The 21272-nt window shown below is 46.3% G+C and overlaps 1 protein-coding gene across 2 annotated transcripts in view; it reads left to right on the plus strand.

Moving 5' to 3' along the window:
* ATP1B2 (ATPase Na+/K+ transporting subunit beta 2) overlaps window positions 1-21272 on the plus strand; it is a 69040-nt gene that overhangs the window by 32440 nt on the left and 15328 nt on the right. Inside the window, exons 2-6 of one of the 2 annotated variants that reach the window (XM_083167923.1) lie at window positions 5811-5939; window positions 13999-14103; window positions 17925-18133; window positions 19381-19452; window positions 19535-19561. In XM_083167923.1, coding sequence (XP_083024049.1) covers window positions 5811-5939; window positions 13999-14103; window positions 17925-18133; window positions 19381-19452; window positions 19535-19561 — 542 coding nt within the window. The remainder of the gene's footprint in view (window positions 1-5810; window positions 5940-13998; window positions 14104-17924; window positions 18134-19380; window positions 19453-19534; window positions 19562-21272) is intronic. The other variant, XM_083167924.1, reaches the window with a different exon arrangement.

Here is a 21272-nt window from a genome sequence, read left to right on the forward strand (position 1 = left end):
CCCTGGTGTTATCCAGCCTTTAGCTTCTTGTTATTTGGGGGGGAAGTGTATGTCTCTGCCACTACCTGTTGTCTCTGTTACTAAACAGCCTATAAAGAGGTCCTTTGATCCCTGAACCAAAAACTATACACAAACTGAACAGATTCTAATCTAAGCATTTGGTCGCTTCTAGCCGGACCATTTGTCTCCACATACACAGTTACAATATTTAAGTAATACGCATTTGGGAAGACTGCCATAATTAACTTCATAGTCACAAATCCCTTATTCATGATACCATCACAGTTTACTAAGAACATTACCTGGAGGCAGTGACGTAACCACGGGCAAATGGTCTCAATGGTATAATGCTTACATGAATAAAGTCCTGGGAAATACAGACATACATAGGACTACAGGGTACAGACTGACTAAAGTGTACATTTTTCACTACAAATAATAAAATATCATAATTACAGTCTTACGGTCAGCCTGCTAACCTCACAATGAGAATAGAGACTGATGAGATGAGAGGTCTGGAGATGAGAATAGACACTGATGAGAGGTCTGGAGATGAGAATAGAGACTGATGAGAGGTCTGGAGATGAGAATAGACACTGATGAGAGGTCTGGAGATGAGAATAGAGACTGATGAGATGAGAGGTCTGGAGATGAGAATAGAGATTGATGAGATGAGAGGTCTGGAGATGAGAATAGACACTGATGAGAGGTCTGGAGATGAGAATAGAGACTGATGAGATGAGAGGTCTGGAGATGAGAATAGAGATTGATGAGATGAGAGGTCTGGAGATGAGAATAGAGACTGATGAGATGAGAGGTCTGGAGATGAGAATAGAGACTGATGAGATGAGAGGTCTGGAGATGAGAATAGACACTGATGAGAGGTCTGGAGATGAGAATAGACACTGATGAGAGGTCTGGAGATGAGAATAGACACTGATGAGATGAGAGGTCTGGAGATGAGAATAGAGACTGATGAGATGAGAGGTCTGGAGATGAGAATAGAGACTGATGAGATGAGAGGTCTGGAAATGAGAATAGAGAATGATGAGATGAGAGGTCTGGAGATGAGGATAGAGACTGGTGAGATGAGAGGTCTGGAGATGAGAATAGACACTGATGAGATGAGAGGCCTGGAGATGAGAATAGAGACTGATGGGATGTGAGGTCTGTGGATGAGAATAGAGACTGATGAGATGAGAGGCCTGGAGATGAGAATAGAGACTGGTGAGATGAGAGGTCTGGAGATGAGAATAGAGAATGATGAGATGAGAGGTCTGGAGATGAGAATAGAGACTGATGAGATGAGAGGTCTGGAGATGAGAATAGAGACTAATGAGATGAGAGGTCTGGAGATGAGAATAGAGACTGATGAGATGAGAGATCTGGAGATGAGAATAGAGACTGATGAGATGAGAGGTCTGGAGATGAGAATAGAGACTGATGAGATGAGAGGTCTGGAGATGAGAATAGAGAATGATGAGATGAGAGGTCTGGAGATGAGAATAGAGACTGATGAGATGAGCGGTCTGGAGATGAGAATAGAGACTGATGAGATGAGAGGTCTGGAGATGAGAATAGAGACTGATGAGATGTCTGGAGATGAGAATAGACACTGATGAGATGAGAGGCCTGGAGATGAGAATAGAGACTGAAGAGATGAGAGGTCTGGAGATGAGAATAGAGACTGATGAGATGAGAGGTCTAGAGATGAGAATAGAGACTGATGAGATGAGAGGTCTGGAGATGAGGATAGAGACTGATGAGATGAGAGGTCTGGAGATGAGAATAGAGACTGATGAGATGAGAGGTCTGGAGATGAGAATAGAGACTGATGAGATGTTCAGTCTGGAGATGAGAATAGACACTGATGAGATGAGAGGTCTGGAGATGAGCATAGAGACTGATGAGATGAGAGGCCTGGAGATGAGAATAGAGAATGATGAGATGTTCAGTCTGGAGATGAGAATAGACACTGATGAGATGAGAGGTCTGGAGATGAGAATAGACACTGATGAGATGAGAGGTCTGGAAATGAGAATAGAGACTGATGAGATGAGAGGTCTGGAGATGAGAGGTCTGGAGATGAGAATAGAGACTGATGAGATGAGAGGTCTGGAGATGAGGATAGAGACTGATGAGATGAGAGGTTTGGAGATGAGAATAGAGACTGGTGAGATGAGAGGTCTGGAGTTGAGAATAGAGACTGATGAGATGAGAGGTCTGGAGATGAGAATAGAGATTGATGAGATGAGAGGTCTGGAGATGAGAATAGACACTGATGAGAGGTCTGGAGATGAGAATAGAGACTGATGAGATGAGAGGTCTGGAGATGAGAATAGAGATTGATGAGATGAGAGGTCTGGAGATGAGAATAGAGACTGATGAGATGAGAGGTCTGGAGATGAGAATAGAGACTGATGAGATGAGAGGTCTGGAGATGAGAATAGACACTGATGAGAGGTCTGGAGATGAGAATAGACACTGATGAGAGGTCTGGAGATGAGAATAGACACTGATGAGATGAGAGGTCTGGAGATGAGAATAGAGACTGATGAGATGAGAGGTCTGGAGATGAGAATAGAGACTGATGAGATGAGAGGTCTGGAAATGAGAATAGAGAATGATGAGATGAGAGGTCTGGAGATGAGGATAGAGACTGGTGAGATGAGAGGTCTGGAGATGAGAATAGACACTGATGAGATGAGAGGCCTGGAGATGAGAATAGAGACTGATGGGATGTGAGGTCTGTGGATGAGAATAGAGACTGATGAGATGAGAGGCCTGGAGATGAGAATAGAGACTGGTGAGATGAGAGGTCTGGAGATGAGAATAGAGAATGATGAGATGAGAGGTCTGGAGATGAGAATAGAGACTGATGAGATGAGAGGTCTGGAGATGAGAATAGAGACTAATGAGATGAGAGGTCTGGAGATGAGAATAGAGACTGATGAGATGAGAGATCTGGAGATGAGAATAGAGACTGATGAGATGAGAGGTCTGGAGATGAGAATAGAGACTGATGAGATGAGAGGTCTGGAGATGAGAATAGAGAATGATGAGATGAGAGGTCTGGAGATGAGAATAGAGACTGATGAGATGAGCGGTCTGGAGATGAGAATAGAGACTGATGAGATGAGAGGTCTGGAGATGAGAATAGAGACTGATGAGATGTCTGGAGATGAGAATAGACACTGATGAGATGAGAGGCCTGGAGATGAGAATAGAGACTGAAGAGATGAGAGGTCTGGAGATGAGAATAGAGACTGATGAGATGAGAGGTCTAGAGATGAGAATAGAGACTGATGAGATGAGAGGTCTGGAGATGAGGATAGAGACTGATGAGATGAGAGGTCTGGAGATGAGAATAGAGACTGATGAGATGAGAGGTCTGGAGATGAGAATAGAGACTGATGAGATGTTCAGTCTGGAGATGAGAATAGACACTGATGAGATGAGAGGTCTGGAGATGAGCATAGAGACTGATGAGATGAGAGGCCTGGAGATGAGAATAGAGAATGATGAGATGTTCAGTCTGGAGATGAGAATAGACACTGATGAGATGAGAGGTCTGGAGATGAGAATAGACACTGATGAGATGAGAGGTCTGGAAATGAGAATAGAGACTGATGAGATGAGAGGTCTGGAGATGAGAGGTCTGGAGATGAGAATAGAGACTGATGAGATGAGAGGTCTGGAGATGAGGATAGAGACTGATGAGATGAGAGGTTTGGAGATGAGAATAGAGACTGGTGAGATGAGAGGTCTGGAGTTGAGAATAGAGACTGATGAGATGAGAGGTCTGGAGATGAGAATAGAGAATGATGAGATGAGAGGTCTGGAGATGAGAATAGACACTGATGAGATGAGAGGTCTGGAGATGAGAATAGAGACTGATGAGATGAGAGGTCTGGAGATGAGAATAGAGAATGATGAGATGAGAGGCCTGGAGATGAGAATAGACACTGATGAGATGAGAGGTCTGGAGATGAGAATAGAGACTGATGAGATGTCTGGAGATGAGAATAGAGACTGATGAGATGTCTGGAGATGAGAATAGAGACTGATGAGAAAAACTCATTTAACAGTTCTGCTTATCCTTTATCCACTGGAAAGATTTTACAATTGATATTGGTTAATGGGCCTATGTTCTCTAATTACTCGTTTACTATTGATGTATTTGAAAAACTTCTTGGGATTGTTTTTGCTCTCAGTGGCTATTTGCTCTTCGTTTTCCCTTTCAACTAATTTGATTACCCCTTTACAAATTTTATTTAATTCTTTGTACTTACTGAAGGACTCCTCATTCACATTACCCTTGTAAAATTGAAATGCTCTTGTCATTGTTAATTGCTGTCCTTACTTTTTTGTCCAACCATGATGACTTTTTCTTATTGAATTTACCCTTATTGCCATTTGTGATATATATAATAGTTAATGATTTGAGCACATTTTTCAGCGTTACCCACTCAATTTATTTTAAAGAGTCCCTGAGTAATTCGAAGCTAGCCTTCCTAAAATTTAATATTTTAGCCAGTCCTGTATGATGTGGTTTACAGAAGTTGATTTCCATTGATTCCATGTTGTTGTCACTGTGTCCTAGATGTTCTATTACTGTGGTATTTGAAACAATATCTATGTTGTTTGTTATTACAAGACCCAATAATGTCCAGTTACGAGTTGGTGTTCAACCGATTGTGTGATAAACTGGTCCTTGAGTAAGTTTAGGAACCCACTGCTTTTTACTGACTTACATGTCTCATTTGTCCAGTCAATGTCTGTGAAGGTAAAATCTCCCATAATTAGTATCTGCCCCTGATCTGCCAATTTTTTTATTTGGTTTAAAAATAGAGACTTATCCCTTTCATTCACGTTTGGCGGTCTGTAGCATACCCCTATTAAAATATTATTGTTAGATGTTTTGTTATTATTAGTTATCTCTGCCCACACGGCCTCAGTACTATCTTCATCTATCTCTGAGCTCATTTTCTACTCACACGGTGTTCAGTTATTTATTACATATAGGCACCCCCGCCCCTTCTAATTTCCCTGTCTTTTCTGAAAAGGGTATATCCCTCCATGTTTTAAGCCCAATTGTACGACTCGTTTCATCAGGTTTCTGTTATACCAATTAAATCATAGTTGTCCCTTGTGGCCACGGTTTCCAGTTCCCCAATTTTTCCTGCCAAGCTTCTTGCATTAGCCAACAAGCATTTCAGTTTACTTTTACTTTTTTAATTCCCTTTAAGGTTTGATTGTGTTCTAGGTGTGCTACTGATTTCTTACTAAATCTAGTTTTTCTCGCCAACCCCCTTCTACACCTGACCTACTCTCACAGAAGCTTCTGGACACTCTCGCACTATTACTGATAACCCACCTAACCCCTGAAAGGGAGGCACACAAAGCAGGAAAATGTGCATGAAGCTGGCAGCATTACATTGTGGCATATTGTGAACTGTTGGCTTTTAGTTGTATTTTGTGTATGGTTGGTGCTACAATATGGCACATTGTTTGGGAATATAATGTGGCATAATATGAACTGGTGGCACTAGGTGGTATAATTTATACTGGCAGTGCTACAGTGTGGCATATTGTTTGGGAATATGATTACGCATTTGATATACTTGATATATTGAAAGTTTCTACTTCACAGAATGCGTAGTAGATAAGTGGAATAGCCTCCCATCCTTACACAGAAATAAGTATCAAGTTTGGTTTAATAAAGGGGCAGACTAGATGGGCCAAGTGGTTCTTATCTGCCGTCACATTCTATGTTTCTAATAATGCACTTACCACTCTCTCTTCCACAGTTCTGATTTTGACATTCTACATAGTGTTTTACGCCTTCCTTACCGCCGTCTTCGTGCTGAGTATGTGGGTGATGTTACAGACTATCGATGAATATACGCCGACATATGAAGATCGACTCACCAACCCAGGTATATTCGCTTCCCTCACCACCAATGTCTTCCCAGTACGTAATATGGCGACTAACTTGACTGGCATATCACTATAAATGTCTACGGAGTATGGAGACTTTCCTTCAATAGAGCCACACAGTCTGCACAAGTTATGACACACAGAGTTGTGTCCATAGAGCTTGCAATCTATAGTAACTAGGCATGGGGGACACATATACACACATTACAGAAAGCGTATCAGTCCCATCAGTCCCTGCCCCAGTGGTGCTTACACTCTATATTCCCTATCACATGTACACACATTACAGAGAGCGTATCAGTCACATCAGCCCCTGCCCCAGTGCTGCTTACACTCTATATTCCCTATCACATGTGTACACACATTACAGAGAGCGTATCAGTCACATCAGCACGTGCCCCAGTGGTGCTTACACTCTATATTCCCTATCACATGTACACACATTACAGAGAGCGTATCAGTCACATCAGCACGTGCCCCAGTGGTGCTTACACTCTATATTCCCTATCACATGTACACACACATTACAGAGAACGTACCAGTCACATCAGCCCCTGCCCCAGTGGTGCTTACACTCTATATTCCCTATCACATGTACACACATTACAGAAAGCGTATCAGTCCCATCAGTCCCTGCTCCAGTGGTGCTTACACTCTATATTCCCTATCACATGTACACACATTACAGAGAGCGTACCAGTCACATCAGCCCCTACCCAGTGCTGCTTACACTCTATATTCCCTATCACATGTGCACACACATTACAGAGAGCGTATTAGTCACATCAGCCCCTGCCCCAGTGCTGCTTACACTCTATATTCCCTATCACATGTGCACACACATTACAGAGAGCGTACCAGTCACATCAGTCCCTGCCTCAGTGCTGCTTACACTCTATATTCCCTATCACATGTACACACATTACAGAGAGCGTATCAGTCACATCAGCCCCTGCCCCAGTGCTGCTTACACTCTATATTCCCTATCACATGTACACATACATTACAGAGAACGTACCAGTCACATCAGCCCCTACCCAGTGCTGCTTACACTCTATATTCCCTATCACATGTGCACACACATTACAGAGAGCGTATTAGTCACATCAGCCCCTGCCCCAGTGCTGCTTACACTCTATATTCCCTATCACATGTGCACACACATTACAGAGAGCGTACCAGTCACATCAGCCCCTGCCCCAGTGCTGCTTACACTCTATATTCCCTATCACATGTACACACATTACATAGAGCCTGTCAGTCACATCAGCCCCAGCCCCAGTGCTGCTTACACTCTATATTCCCTATCACATGTACACACATTACAGAGAGCGTATCAGACACATCAGCCCCTGCCCCAGTGGTGCTTACACTCTATATTCCCTATCACATGTACACACACATTACAGAGAACGTACCAGTCATATCAGCCCCTGCCCCATTGCTGCTTACACTCTATATTCCCCATCACATGTACACACACGTTACAAAGAGCGTATCAGTCACATCAGCCCCTGCCCCAGTGCTGCTTACACTCTATATTCCCTATCACATGTACACACACATTACAGAGAGCGTATCAGTCACATCAGCCCCTGCCCCAGTGCTGCTTACACTCTATATTCCCTATCACATGTACAGACACATTACAGAGAGCGTATCAGTCACATCTGCCCCTGCCCCAGTGGTGCTTACACTCTATTTTCCCTATCACATGTACACACATTACAGAGAACGTACCAGTCACATCAGCCCCTGCCCCATTGCTGCTTACACTCTATATTCCCTATCACATGTAAACACACATTACAGAGAACGTACCAGTCACATCAGCCCCTGCCCCAGTGCTGCTTACACTCTATATTCCCTATCACATGTACACACACATTACAGAGAGCGTATCAGTCACATCAGCCCCTGCCCCAGTGCTGCTTACACTCTATATTCCCTGTCACATGTACACACACATTACAGAGAGCGTATCAGTCACATCAGCCCCTGCCCCAGTGCTGCTTACACTCTTTATTCCCTATCACATGTACACACACATTACAGAGAGCGTATCAGTCACATCAGCCCCTGCCCCAGTGCTGCTTACACTCTATATTCCCTATCACATGTACACACACATTACAGAGAGCGTATCAGTCACATCAGCCCCTGCCCCAGTGCTGCTTACACTCTATATTCCCTATCACATGTACACACACATTACAGAGAGCGTATCAGTCACATCTGCCCCTGCCCCAGTGGTGCTTACACTCTATTTTCCCTATCACATGTACACACATTACAGAGAGCGTATCAGTCACATCAGCCCCTGCCCCAGTGCTGCTTACACTCTATATTCCCTATCACATGTACACACATTATAGAGAGCGTATCAGTCACATCAGCCCCTGCCCCAGTGCTGCTTACACTCTATATTCCCTATCACATGTACACACACATTACAGAGAGCGTATCAGTCACATCTGCCCCTGCCCCAGTGGTGCTTACACTCTATTTTCCCTATCACATGTACACACATTACAGAGAACGTACCAGTCACATCAGCCCCTGCCCCATTGCTGCTTACACTCTATATTCCCTATCACATGAACACACACATTACAGAGAGCGTATCAGTCACATCAGCCCCTGCCCCAGTGCTGCTTACACTGTATATTCCCTATCACATGTACACACACATTACAGAGAGCGTATCAGTCACATCTGCCCCTGCCCCAGTGCTGCTTACACTCTATATTCCCTATCACATGTACACACACATTACAGAGAGCGTATCAGTCACATCAGCCCCTGCCCCAGTGGTGCTTACACTCTATATTCCCTATCACATGTACACACACATTACAGAGAGCGTATCAGTCACATCTGCCCCTGCCCCAGTGGTGCTTACACTCTATTTTCCCTATCACATGTACACACATTACAGAGAACGTACCAGTCACATCAGCCCCTGCCCCATTGCTGCTTACACTCTATATTCCCTATCACATGTAAACACACATTACAGAGAACGTACCAGTCACATCAGCCCCTGCCCCAGTGCTGCTTACACTCTATATTCCCTATCACATGTACACACACATTACAGAGAGCGTATCAGTCACATCAGCCCCTGCCCCAGTGCTGCTTACACTCTATATTCCCTATCACATGTACAGACACATTACAGAGAGCGTATCAGTCACATCTGCCCCTGCCCCAGTGGTGCTTACACTCTATTTTCCCTATCACATGTACACACATTACAGAGAACGTACCAGTCACATCAGCCCCTGCCCCATTGCTGCTTACACTCTATATTCCCTATCACATGTAAACACACATTACAGAGAACGTACCAGTCACATCAGCCCCTGCCCCAGTGCTGCTTACACTCTATATTCCCTATCACATGTACACACACATTACAGAGAGCGTATCAGTCACATCAGCCCCTGCCCGAGTGCTGCTTACACTCTATATTCCCTGTCACATGTACACACACATTACAGAGAGCGTATCAGTCACATCAGCCCCTGCCCCAGTGCTGCTTACACTCTATATTCCCTATCACATGTACACACACATTACAGAGAGCGTATCAGTCACATCAGCCCCTGCCCCAGTGCTGCTTACACTCTATATTCCCTATCACATGTACACACACATTACAGAGAGCGTATCAGTCACATCAGCCCCTGCCCCAGTGCTGCTTACACTCTATATTCCCTATCACATGTACACACACATTACAGAGAGCGTATCAGTCACATCTGCCCCTGCCCCAGTGGTGCTTACACTCTATTTTCCCTATCACATGTACACACATTACAGAGAGCGTATCAGTCACATCAGCCCCTGCCCCAGTGCTGCTTACACTCTATATTCCCTATCACATGTACACACATTATAGAGAGCGTATCAGTCACATCAGCCCCTGCCCCAGTGCTGCTTACACTCTATATTCCCTATCACATGTACACACACATTACAGAGAGCGTATCAGTCACATCTGCCCCTGCCCCAGTGGTGCTTACACTCTATTTTCCCTATCACATGTACACACATTACAGAGAACGTACCAGTCACATCAGCCCCTGCCCCATTGCTGCTTACACTCTATATTCCCTATCACATGTAAACACACATTACAGAGAACGTACCAGTCACATCAGCCCCTGCCCCAGTGCTGCTTACACTCTATATTCCCTATCACATGAACACACACATTACAGAGAGCGTATCAGTCACATCAGCCCCTGCCCCAGTGCTGCTTACACTGTATATTCCCTATCACATGTACACACACATTACAGAGAGCGTATCAGTCACATCTGCCCCTGCCCCAGTGCTGCTTACACTCTATATTCCCTATCACATGTACACACACATTACAGAGAGCGTATCAGTCACATCAGCCCCTGCCCCAGTGCTGCTTACACTCTATATTCCCTATCACATGTACACACACATTACAGAGAGCGTATCAGTCACATCTGCCCCTGCCCCAGTGGTGCTTACACTCTATTTTCCCTATCACATGTACACACATTACAGAGAACGTACCAGTCACATCAGCCCCTGCCCCATTGCTGCTTACACTCTATATTCCCTATCACATGTAAACACACATTACAGAGAACGTACCAGTCACATCAGCCCCTGCCCCAGTGCTGCTTACACTCTATATTCCCTATCACATGTACACACACATTACAGAGAGCGTATCAGTCACATCAGCCCCTGCCCCAGTGCTGCTTACACTGTATATTCCCTATCACATGTACACACACATTACAGAGAGCGTATCAGTCACATCTGCCCCTGCCCCAGTGCTGCTTACACTCTATATTCCCTATCACATGTACACACACATTACAGAGAGCGTATCAGTCACATCAGCCCCTGCCCCAGTGCTGCTTACACTCTATATTCCCTATCACATGTACACACACATTACAGAGAGCGTATCAGTCACATCTGCCCCTGCCCCAGTGGTGCTTACACTCTATATTCCCTATCACATGTACACACACATTACAGAGAGCGTATCAGTCACATCAGTCCCTGCCCCAGTGCTGCTTACACTCTATTTTCCCTATCACATGTACACACATTACAGAGAACGTACCAGTCACATCTGCCCCTGCCCCAGTGGTGCTTACACTCTATTTTCCCTATCACATGTACACACATTACAGAGAACGTACCAGTCACATCAGCCCCTGCCCCATTGCTGCTTACACTCTATATTCCCTATCACATGTAAACACACATTACAGATAACGTACCAGTCACATCAGCCCCTGCCCCAGTGCTGCTTACACTCTATATTCCCTATCACATGAACACACACATTACAGAGAGCGTATCAGTCACATCAGCCCCTGACCCAGTGGTGCTTACACTCTATATTCCCTATAACATGTACACACACATTACATAGAGCGTATCAGTCACATCAGCCCCTGCCCCAGTGCTGCTTACACTGTATATTCCCTACGACATGTACACACATTACAGAGAACATATCAGTCACATCAGCCCCTGCCCCAGTGCTGCTTACACTCTATATTCCCTATCACATATACACACACACACACATTACAGAGAGCGTATCAGTCACATCAGCCCCTGCCCCAGTGCTCCTTACACTCTATATTCCCTGTCACATGTACACACACATTACAGAGAGCGTATCAGTCACATCAGCCCCTGCCCCAGTGCTGCTTACACTGTATATTCCCTATCACATGTACACACACATTACAGAGAGCGTATCAGTCACATCTGCCCCTGCCCCAGTGCTGCTTACACTCTATATTCCCTATCACATGTACACACACATTACAGAGAGCGTATCAGTCACATCAGCCCCTGCCCCAGTGCTGCTTACACTCTATATTCCCTATCACATGTACACACACATTACAGAGAGCGTATCAGTCACATCTGCCCCTGCCCCAGTGGTGCTTACACTCTATTTTCCCTATCACATGTACACACATTACAGAGAACGTACCAGTCACATCAGCCCCTGCCCCATTGCTGCTTACACTCTATATTCCCTATCACATGTACACACACATTACAGAGAACGTACCAGTCACATCAGCCCCTGCCCCATTGCTGCTTACACTCTATATTCCCTATCACATGTAAACACACATTACAGAGAACGTACCAGTCTCATCAGCCCCTGCCCCATTGCTGCTTACACTCTATATTCCCTATCACATGTACACACACATTACAGAGAACGTACCAGTCACATCAGCCCCTGCCCCATTGCTGCTTACACTCTATATTCCCTATCACATGTACACACACATTACAGAGAACGTACCAGTCACATCAGCCCCTGCACTGCTTACACTCTATATTCCCTATCACATGTACACACACATTACAGAGAGCGTATCAGTCACATAAGCCCCTGCCCCAGTGCTGCTTACACTCTATATTCCCTATCACATGTACACACACATTACAGAGAGCGTATCAGTCACATCAGTCCCTGCCCCAGTGCTGCTTACACTCTATATTCCCTATCACATGTACACACACATTACAGAGAGCGTATCGGTCACATCAGCCCCTGCCCCAGTGCTGCTTACACTCTATATTCCCTATCACATGTACACAAATTACAGAGAGCGTATCAGTCACATCAGCCCCTGCCCCAGTGGTGCTTACACTGTATATTCCCTATCACATGTACACACACATTACAGAGAGCGTATCAGTCACATCAGCCCCTGCCCCAGTGCTGCTTACACTCTATATTCCCTGTCACATGTACACACATTACAGAGAACGTATCAGTCACATCAGCCCCTGACCCAGTGCTGCTTACACTCTACAGTATATTCCCTATCACATGTACACACATTATAGAGAGCGTATCAGTCACATCAGCCCCTGTTCCTGTGGTGCTTACACTCTATATTCCCTATCACATGTGCACACACACATTACAGAGAGCGTATCAGTCACATCAGTCCCTGCCGCAGTGGTTCTTACACTCTTTATTCCCTATCACATGTACACACATTACAGAGAGCGTACCAGTCACATCAGCCCCTGCCCCAGTGCTGCTTACACTGTATATTCCCTATCACATGTGCACACACATTACAGAGAGCGTATCAGTCACATCAGCCCCTGCCCCAGGGCTGCTTACACTCTATATTCCCTATCACATGTACACACACATTACAGAGAGCGTATCAGTCACATCAGCCCCTGCCCCAGTGCTGCTTACACTCTATATTCCCTATCACATGGTACACACACATTACAGAGAGCGTATCAGTCACATCAGCCCCTGCCCCAGTGCTGTTTACACTCTATATTCCCTATCACATGTACACAAATTACAGAGAGCGTATCGGTCACATCAGCCCCTGCCCCAGTGCTGCTTACACTGTATATTCCCTATCACATGTGCACACACATTACAGAGAGCGTATCAGTCACATCAGCCCCTGCCCCAGGGCTGCTTACACTCTATATTCCCTATCACATGTACACACACATTACAGAGAGCGTATCAGTCACATCAGCACCTGCCCCAGTGCTGTTTACACTCTATATTCCCTATCACATGTACACAAATTACAGAGAGCGTATCAGTCACATCAGCCCCTGCCCCATTGCTGCTTACACTCTATATTCCCTATCACATGTACATACATTACAGAGAACGTACCAGTCACATCAGCCCCTGCCCCAGTGCTGCTTACACTCTATATTCCCTATCACATGTACACACATTACAGAGAACGTACCAGTCACATCAGCCCCTGCCCCAGTGCTGCTTACACTCTATATTCCCTATCATATGTACATACATTACAGAGAGCATACCAGTCACATCAGCCCCTGCCCCAGTGCTGCTTACACTCTATATTCCCTATCACACACAGAGAGCGTATCAGTCCTGTCCTCAGTGCACAGGGCTTAGTGTTGTGTTGGCACATGTGGTCTGATTATATAGTGGCTGGCTCATATCTCTAGATGCAATGGGGCCCATGTAATATATTGTACAACTGCTTCTACCACCAGGGCTAATGATCCGACCAAAGCTGAGTAGCCTGGACATTGAAATAAACCCACAGTCCCCATCCAGCTACAAGATGTACGTAGATGCACTTAGCTCTCTGCTAGATGGTGAGTATCTGCTGTAACATGTAACCTTAATGCATACTTGCCTACTTTTAAAAACTAGTTTCAGGGAGATTATATTTGGTAGTAGATTTTTGCACATTGCAGCTTTAAGGAGGTGTGTCATTCTCCACCCAAAGGGCGTGTCTAGTTCCATATATGGAGAGATTGTGAAAAGAGATTGTGAAAGTGGCACCTAGAAGTGTGGGTGTGTACTGCTACATCTGAGAGGGATCTTTAAAAATTACTTATATACAAATATAGATGATCCCCAGAGCAGTTAGTAAGAGCTACTATACTTGGTAAAGTGCTGGAAAATTGTGCTGATGGTTCAATATAAATGTATCTATCTCTCATTCCTTTTCCTCAAAAAAATGTAACAGTGCAATATGGGCTAGGTGAAATGAGGGAGATTGCTAGACTAATGAGGGAGAGAGGGAGATTGCTGCTATTTCAGGGAGTCTCCTGCAGAATGCAGGAGGGGAGGTAACTATAATGTAACAGTGTAATGTGGGCTAGGTGACATGAGGGAGATTGCTAGACTAATGAGGGAGAGAGGGAGATTGCTGCTATGTCAGGGAGTCTCCTGCAGAATGCAGGAGGGGAGGTAAATATGATGTAACAGTGTAATGTGGGCTAGGTGACATGAGGGAGATTGCTAGACTAATGAGGGAGATTGCTGTTATGTCAGGGAGTCTCCTGCAGGATGCAGGAGGGGAGGTAACTATGATGTAACAGTGCAATGTGGGCTAGGTGACATGAGGGAGATTGCTAGACTAATGAGGGAGAGAGGGAGATTGCTGCTATGTCAGGGAGTCTCCTGCAGAATGCAGGAGGGGAGGTAAATATGATGTAACAGTGTAATGTGGGCTAGGTGACATGAGGGAGATTGCTAGACTAATGAGGGAGAGAGGGAGATTGCTGCTATGTCAGGGAGTCTCCTGCAGAACGCAGGAGGGGAGGTAACTATGATGTAACAGTGTAATGTGGGCTAGGTGACATGGGGGAGATTGCTAGACTAATGAGGGAGATTGCTGTTATGTCAGGGAGTCTCCTGCAGAATGCAGGAGGGGAGGTAACTATGATGTAACAGTGTAATGTGAGCTAGGTGACATGAGGGAGATTGCTAGACTAATGAGGGAGAGAGGGAGATTGCTGCTATGTCAGGGAGTCTCCTGCAGAACGCAGGAGGGGAGGTAACTATGCCTTAATGCTATCTGTGTCTCCTGACCTTCCTTCTCCATTTCCTTTTCATTCATACGTGTCCTGCTCATACATACATGTGGTGCACTCCACATCCCCACATGTCATTCCTTACCCCATGTTACACACTCTCCATCCCACATGTCATTCCTTACCCCATGTTACACACTCTCCATCCCACGTGTCATTCCTTACCCCATGTTACACACTCTCCATCCCACATGTCATTCCCTACCCCGTGTTACACACTCCACATCCCCATGTGTCATTCCTTACCCCATGTTACACACTCTCCATCCCACATGTCATTCCTTACCCCGTGTTACACACTCTCCATCCCACGTGTCATTCCTTACCCCGTGTTACACACTCCACATCCCCATGTGTCATTCCTTACCCCATGTTACACACTCTCCATCCCACATGTCATTCCTTACCCCATGTTACACACTCTCCATCCCACGTGTCATTCCTTACCCCATGTTACACACTCTCCATCCCACATGTCATTCCCTACCCCGTGTTACACACTCTCCATCCCCATGTGTCATTCCTTACCCCATGTTACACACTCTCCATCCCACATGTCATTCCTTACCCCGTGTTACACACTCTCCATCCCACGTGTCATTCCTTACCCCATGTTACACACTCCACATCCCCATGTGTCATTCCTTACCCCATGTTACACACTCTCCATCCCACATGTCATTCCTTACCCCGTGTTACACACTCTCCATCCCACGTGTCATTCCTTACCCCATGTTACACACTCTCCATCCCACGTGTCATTCCTTACCCCGTGTTACACACTCTTCATCCCCACATGTCATTCCTTACCCCATGTTACACACTCCTCATCCCACGTGTCATTCCTTACCCCATGTTACACACTCTCCATCCCACGTGTCATTCCTTACCCCGTGTTACACACTTCACATCCCACGTGTCATTCCTTACCCCATGTTACACACTCTCCATACCACGTGTCATTACTTACCCCGTGTTACACACTCTCCATCCCATGTGTCATTCCTTACCCCATGTTACACATTCTCCATCCCACATGTCATTCCTTACCCCGTGATACACACTCTCCATCCCACGTGTCATTCCTTACCCTGTGTTACACATTCTCCATCACACGTGTCATACCTTACCCAGTGTTACACACTCTCCATCCCACATGTCATTACTTACCCCATGTTACACACTCTCCATCCCCCACGTGTCATTCCTTACCCCGTGTTACACACTCTCCATCCCACATGTCATTACTTACCCCGTGTTACACACTCTCCATCCCACATGACATTACTTATCCCATGTTACACACACTTTATCATTAAGGGGATGGAGAGTGTGTAACACATGGATGGACAGGTGGAGAGTGTATAACAGGGGATGGAGAGTGTGTAACACATGTGTTACACTCACCATCCCCACGTGACATTACTTACCCTGTGTTACACACTCTCTATCCCCACATGCCATTACTTACCCCGTGTTACACACTGTTCATCCCCCCCGTGTTACACATTGTTCATCCCCCCCGTGTTACACACTGTTCATCCCCCCGTGTTACACACTGTTCATCCCCACGTGTTACACACTCTCCATCCCCACGTGTTACACACTCTCCATCCCCACAGGTCATTATTTACCTCGTGCTACATACTCTATCCCCACCTGACATTACATACTCCATCCCCACGTGTTACACTCTCCATCCCCACATGACATTACTTACCCCGTGTTACACACTCTCCATCCCCACGTGTTACACACTCTCCATCCCCACGTGTTACACACTCTCCATCCCCACGTGTTACACACTCTCCATCCCCACGTGTTACACACTCTCCATCCCCACGTGTTACACACTCCCCATCCCCACGTGTTAGACACTCCCCATCCACATGGGTCAATATTTCCCCCCTGTTACACAATCTCTATCCCCATGTGACATTACTTACTCTGTGTTACACACTCTCTATCCCCACATGTTACACTCTCCATCCCCACGTGTTACACACTCTCCATCCCCACGTGTTACACACTCTCCATCCCCACGTGTTACACACTCCCCATCCCCACGTGTTAGACACTCCCCATCCACATGGGTCAATATTTCCCCCCTGTTACACAATCTCTATCCCCATGTGACATTACTTACTCTGTGTTACACACTCTCTATCCCCACATGTTACACTCCCCATCCCCACGTGTTAGACACTCCCCATCCACATGGGTCAATATTTCCCCCCTGTTACACAATCTCTATCCCCATATGACATTACTTACCCTGTGTTACAATCTCCATCCCCACATGTTACACTCCCCATCCCCACAGGTCTTTATTTTCCCCCTGTTACACAATCTCTATCCCCATATGACATTATTTACCCTGTGTTACACACTCTCTATCCCCACGTTACATTATTTACCCTGTGTTACACACTCTCCATCCTCACGTGTCAGTACTTACCCTGAGTTACACACTCCCTATCCCCACGTGGGATTACATGACATGCTTAGATCAGACAATATTAGAGTTGTGTGTCTCTGGCTCCAATATGATACACACCTGCACATCGTGACCCTCTTGTGTTTCCCTTCCTCAGACTATAACGGCACCGTGCAAGACCAGAGAGGGACCAATTGCACCTCGGGCAAATACTTCATGCAGGACGACACAGATGTGCGCAATTACCCCAAGAAGGCTTGTCAGTTCACAAGGGATTCTCTGGGGAACTGTTCTGGGGTAAATGGGAGTGACCCAACATATGGATATTCAATTGGAATGCCGTGTGTGCTCATCAAAATGAACAGGGTAAAAATGTGTTCTATGTATGTAGGGGACAGATTTACTAAAATGAACTCCCGTCCACACCTGGGACTCTCCTTCTTTCCCGTCCACACCTGGCGCCTCTCCCTCTCTCCCGTCCACATCTGGCGCCTCTCCCTTTCTCCCGTCCCCACCTGGCCCCTCTCCCTCCTAATCCATTCACACCTGGCCCCTCTCCCTCTATCCTGTCCACACCTGGCCCCTCTCCCTCTGTCCCGTCCACACCTGGCCCCTCTCCCTCTGTCCCGTCCAAACCAGGCCCCTCTCCCTCTGATCCGTCCACACCTGGCCCCTCTCCCTCTGATCCGTCCACACCTGGCCCCTCTCCCTCTGATCCGTCCACACCTGGCCCCTCTCCCTCTGATCCATCCACACCTGGCCCCTCTCCCTCTGATCCGTCCACACCTGGCCCCTCTCCCTCTGATCCGTCCACACCTGGCCCCTCTCCCTCTGATCCGTCCACACCTGGCCCCTCTCCCTCTGTCCCGTCCACACCTGGCCCCTCTCCCTCTGATCCGTCCACACCTGGCCCCTCTCCCTCTGATCCGTCCACACCTGGCCCCTCTCCCTCTGATCCGTCCACACCTGGCCCCTCTCCCTCTGATCAGTCCACACCTGGCCCTCTCCCTCTGATCAGTCCACACCTGGCCCCTCTCCCACTGATCCGTCCACACCTGGCCCCTCTCCCTCTCATCCGTCCACACCTGGCCCCTCTCCCTCGCATCCCCCCACACCGGGCCCCTCTCCCTCTCATCCCTCCACACCTGTCCCCTCTTCCTCTCATCTCTCCACACCTGGCCCCTCTCCCTCTCATCCCTCCACACCTGGCCCCTCTCCCTCTCATCCCTCCACACCTGGCCCCTCTCCCTCTCATCCCTCCACACCTGGCCCCTCTCCCTCTCATCCCTCCACACCTGGCCCCTCTCCCTCTGATCCGTCCACACCTGGCCCCTCTCCCTCTGATCCGTCCACACCTGGCCCCTCTCCCTCTGATCCGTCCACACCTGGCCCCTCTCCTTCTGATCCGTCCACACCTGGCCCCTCTCCTTCTGATCTGTCCACACCTGGCCCCTCTCCCTCTGATCCATCCACACCTGGCCCCTCTCCCTCTGATCCGTCCACACCTGGCCCCTCTCCCTCTGATCCGTCCACACCTGGCCCCTCTCCCTCTGATCCGTCCATACGTGGCCAGCCGGCGTAACATATCGTTTTTTTTGTTTCGTTTCGTTCAGGTGATTAATTTTCTGCCGGCAGTTGTACCCAGTCTGTCTAATAAGTCGGTGACCATTAATTGTACAGCAGCAGTAAGTATTCAGCGCTACTGTCTGACGCTCACATTCTGTCCTGTGCCTGAGATGTCTCAGATTTTCTCTTTATTGTCTCCAGAGGTTAAAGAGTGCTGTGAATGCAACGGTAAGAGGTAGCGCCTATAGGGCAATAATCCCTGTAGACGTGCCTCGTAGATCACCTATAGCCAATATATACCCCCTGTACACCCAATGCCACTTATACTAGTATCTATAGCCAATATATACCCCCTGTACACCCTATGCCAAGTATACAGGTATCTATTGCCAATATATACTATATACCTCCTGTACACCCTAGGCCACGTATACAGGTACAGTATCTATAGCCAATATATATACTATATACCCCCTGTACACTCTATGCCACGTATACTAGTATCTATAGCCAATATATACTATATACCCCCTGTACACCCTTTTCCACGTATACAGGTATCTATAGCCAATATATACTGTATACCTCCTATACACCCAATGCCACGTATACTAGTATCTATAGCCAATATATACTATATACCCCCTGTACACCCTATGCCACGTATACAGGTATCTATAGCCAATATATACTGTATACCTCCTATACACCCAATGCCACGTATACTAGTATCTATAGCCAATATATACTATATACCCCCTGTACACCCTATGCCACGTATACAGGTATCTATAGCCAATATATACTATATACCTCCTGTACACCCTAGGCCACGTATACAGGTACAGTATCTATAGCCAATATATATATACTATATACCCCCTGTACACTCTATGCCACGTATACTAGTATCTATAGCCAATATATACTATATACCCCCTGTACACCCTATTCCACGTATACAGGTATCTATAGCCAATATATACTGTATACCTCCTATACACCCAATGCCACGTATACTAGTATCTATAGCCAATATATACTATATACCCCCTGTACACCCTATGCAACGTATACAGGTATCTATAGCCAATATATACTATATACCCCCTGTACACCCTATGCCACGTATACAGGTACAGTATCTATAGCCAATATATACTATATACCCCCTGTACACCCTATGCCACGTATACAGGTATCTATAGCCACTATATACTATATACCCCCTGTACACCCTATGCCACATATACAGGTCAGGGGCAAACACAGGATTTTCAGAAGGGGGTTTCCAGAGGGGCGGAGCAAAGCACGGAGATGGACACTTAGGTGACCCAGTATATGCCGGGTCAGTTAAAGTATTATAGATAGACCAAATGTATATAAATAATAATAATAATAATAATAATAATAATAATAATAATAATAATAATAATAATAATAATAATATATATATATATATATATATATATATATATATATATATATATATATATAAAAGGGATGGATTTGTCCGGCACTCTCGTCGAAGAAGTCCAAGGTGCCCCTATGCCTTCCTCAGAATGAATGTACAAGTAGCTGTCCCAGGAGTGTGTAACCCCTATAACAGACAGGCGGCACTCACGAGCGTTGGTGATATCCAAAATTTATCAGGTTAAATGGTGATACAGGATAATCAAAGCATAGTCGACGTTTCAAAGCCTTAACGGCTTTTTCCTCAGGACGTGTGCTTCTGAAAAGTGCTGATAGTGCTGTGCAAAAAAGATCAGAGCCGTGAGCTCTCCTACCTTATCTAGCAGCTTGTGCGAATGAAAAAGCCTCACAGACGCCGGTGATTCCCGGCCGTGCTTCCGGGTTGTCAGTTCCGCCCACTCGATGACGCGGGGCCGTTGCTGAGATACCATAGACGCTGGCTTCAGGGTTTCATCGGCTCCGTGTC

Source organism: Crinia signifera, unplaced genomic scaffold (genome assembly GCF_055691185.1).
Source record: "Crinia signifera unplaced genomic scaffold, ASM5569118v1 HAP2_SCAFFOLD_107, whole genome shotgun sequence".
Taxonomy (NCBI): Eukaryota; Metazoa; Chordata; class Amphibia; order Anura; family Myobatrachidae; genus Crinia; species Crinia signifera.